Source organism: Austrofundulus limnaeus, unplaced genomic scaffold (assembly GCF_001266775.1).
Source record: "Austrofundulus limnaeus strain Quisiro unplaced genomic scaffold, Austrofundulus_limnaeus-1.0 Scaffold29, whole genome shotgun sequence".
NCBI classification, from domain to species: domain Eukaryota; kingdom Metazoa; phylum Chordata; class Actinopteri; order Cyprinodontiformes; family Rivulidae; genus Austrofundulus; species Austrofundulus limnaeus.
Window position 1 is genome coordinate 2,239,322 of NW_013952431.1, and position 2,979 is coordinate 2,242,300.

The 2,979-nt window shown below is 41.6% G+C and overlaps 1 protein-coding gene across 1 annotated transcript in view; it reads left to right on the forward strand.

The window, feature by feature from the left end:
- The first annotated feature begins 514 nt into the window (after nt 1-514).
- Nucleotides 515-2,979, forward strand: part of cryba1a (crystallin, beta A1a) — a 3,691-nt gene continuing 1,226 nt past the window's right edge. Inside the window, exons 1-5 of the mRNA XM_014005320.1 lie at nt 515-706; nt 1,024-1,089; nt 1,177-1,295; nt 1,996-2,137; nt 2,372-2,514. Coding sequence (XP_013860774.1) covers nt 1,051-1,089; nt 1,177-1,295; nt 1,996-2,137; nt 2,372-2,514 — 443 coding nt within the window. The 5' untranslated portion in view covers nt 515-706; nt 1,024-1,050. The remainder of the gene's footprint in view (nt 707-1,023; nt 1,090-1,176; nt 1,296-1,995; nt 2,138-2,371; nt 2,515-2,979) is intronic.

Here is a 2,979-nt window from a genome sequence, read left to right on the forward strand (position 1 = left end):
TTTTAGGGTCAGGTACCTGTCAGGTTAGGGTTAGGGTTTGTGGTCAGGGTTAGAATATAAAATTACCAAAAAATGAATGGAAGTCAATGGACGGGCCCCAGAAGGATATAAAAACAAGTTTGTGTGTGTGTGTGGTTTCTTGATGTGAGCTCATGACTGAGCTCATGTGCATTTAGCAGTCAGGGAAGAGGTGAGAGGACATGACATGCAGGAGGAAAACTGTCCAATGTAAAGTTCAACAAGAAATTTGTCTTTAGTTATTTATTTTTTTGTAAACCAACTATAAACTTCACATACAGGTTTTAAAAGAAAAAGTGCAATTATTTCAATTTTAACATCAAACTTGACCTCCAAATGTTTTTTTCTTCTTTACATCAGACCCATTGAGCCAATGTTTGTTGATTTGTTTCCTGGTTGTGCCAGGACTCGGCCCCGCCCACTGGAAACAGCTCATTTGAAGCTTTTGCTTATTTGCACTGGGCATGGTGCCCTCCATCCAGTCCCACTGCAGCCAACTAAAGCCCAGCAGCTCAGTTCTGAAACAATGAGCACAACAGCAATGTGCTGACTCCTGCCCCGACCACGCAGGCTCGGCTGCTTTTCAGCACCGGCATGTATAAATAGGTCTGTCTTCTCTGGGGGTCGGGACATCGTTTTTGTGGAGCCCCTTTGAGCGCTGAACAACTATTCTTTGGGGCCCGGTCAGGTAAGCCCTCTACCTCAGTCCTCAGTGTGCAAACCATTGTTGTTTGACATTTCTGCGTCTTTTATCTTTGCTCGCTCTGCTGAGTCGTATAAATGTATAGACTGGGACGCACGGACGTACTGACCATGAACAGGAAGACTGAATTGTGCTTACGTTAAAAGAAAAGATTGGGAATGAAAATGGCTCGTGTGACGTCATGCAGTTCGCTGAAGAATGATGGGACTAGACGCAGAAACCTAAACCTAGTTCAGGACACATTTCAATGTAAATAAACTTTTCTATGAACATTCACATACATATTCTCTCTGCTTTATAAGTTAATCCACTCTGAAACACCCAGTAGAATGGCTTTGAATAATCCCAACCCACTTGGACCATGGAAGGTGAGTTCAATCGTTTCATTTGATTGTCTGCAGTGGTCACACCAGGGACCTGTGCAGCGTCTACACACCACGTTTTGTCCTCTACAGATCACAGTTTACGACCAAGAGAACTTCCAGGGTAAACGTTTGGAGTTTACCTCAGCCTGCCAGAACGTCATGGAGTGCAGCATCGACAACATCCGCTCCCTCAAGGTGGAGTGTGGGGCGTAAGTTCAAACCAAGAGAAAACTACACAAGCTTTCCATTGTATTATTGAAAAAGTCGGCAAGTTAAATAAAATGTTCATATTTGTTCAAAGAATATCTCGGGGCATATCCATGCCACTTTTACTCCTCCCGAATGATGCAGCTCTTTGTTTCGTCTCTAAATYTGAGCCCTGCCGCCCTAAAAATGAAGTTAATTTCAGACGCTTGTGTCTGGAATCTGGTTGGTTCAGTCCTGATCCAAACCTCATGATCATAGGAGATGGTTGGAATGTAGACAGACCAAACTGAGAGCTTTGCCTTTTGATTGAGCTCCTCCTTCATCAYGATAGACCTGACTGACGCCCTCATTATTTCAGATGAAGCCATGATCAAATCAAACCACAAAATAAAACTCCTGAAGTTAGTCTTTCATTGTTCTCTGAGCATGTGCTGAAGGAGCCCCTGCTACCTGTTAGCTTGTCGATCTGATCAGAGTTAAACTGTATTTCTGCAAACGGTCATGAGTCAAACGGTCCATCTACAACAGGTAAGATAATGACTGTTTGGATTCAACAAAACTTGACTTCAAAAGCTCTGAACTATTGCTTTAAACTGTGTGCTCGAAATAACAAACTACTCAAAACTTTTCTCTGACACATTTTTAGAAACAAGTATTTTCATGGTCATTCTCATAACATGTGACTGTGTTTGTTGGCGACAGCTGGGCAGGATACGAGCACTCCAGCTTCTGCGGGCAGCAGTTTGTTTTGGAGAGAGGAGAATATCCTCACTGGGAGTCATGGAGCGGCAGCAACGCCTACCACATCGAGAGGATGATGTCCTTCCGCCCCATCTGCTCTGCAGTGCGTTTTTTCCCCAAACCAGCTGCTATTATTGCTCCTTCAGAACGTGATTCAGTAAAAACAGAAACATCCCAAATTTGCACCTAGAATTTTTATTGGAGATCAAAATAGAGCACAAGATCTCAATGACAATTAGAATGTGTGAATTTCCTTCAGTTTTGACATATATATATAAAATAAATGTATATAAAAGAGTTGGTCTTTAGTGACTCAGACTGTCTTATGTACAAACAGAACCATAAAGAGTCAAAGATGGTGCTGTTTGAGAAGGAGAACTTCATGGGACGCCAGTGGGAGATAAACGATGACTACCCCTCCCTGCAAGCCATGGGCTGGGGCAACAACGAGATCGGATCCATGCAGGTTCAGAGCGGCGCGTAAGTCTCACCCTCCACACTCAGACACAACCACTCCTGCCAGGCTTCTGACATGGAAATACTACTGAACACAAGGACATGGTAATGAGTACAATCAAAAATTAGTCAAAAAAAATAAAATAAAGGAATTTGATGTTATCAGATATGTAGTGGGTAGGAAAAAGTCAGAGTTGTAAAGTAACAAATTAAACTACAGTACTTCTATCACTTTACCTAAGCAGAAATCTTGGTTATTTATGCAGTGACATTTTGCATCTACTCCTAATATCTTCAGGCAATTATCTGTACTTTCTACTTCTTACATTTTAAAAATGGCTAAAAGTAAAGTTGTTACTTTGATTTCATTTTTGCTTGTTTTTATTCCAGCTTGTTATTGTAAAAATAAATACTATCTATATAAATTGTGCCTCTTAGATAGAGTGAATTTAACTGTGGTTGAATGAGAAGTGTGTGTGTGTGTGTGTG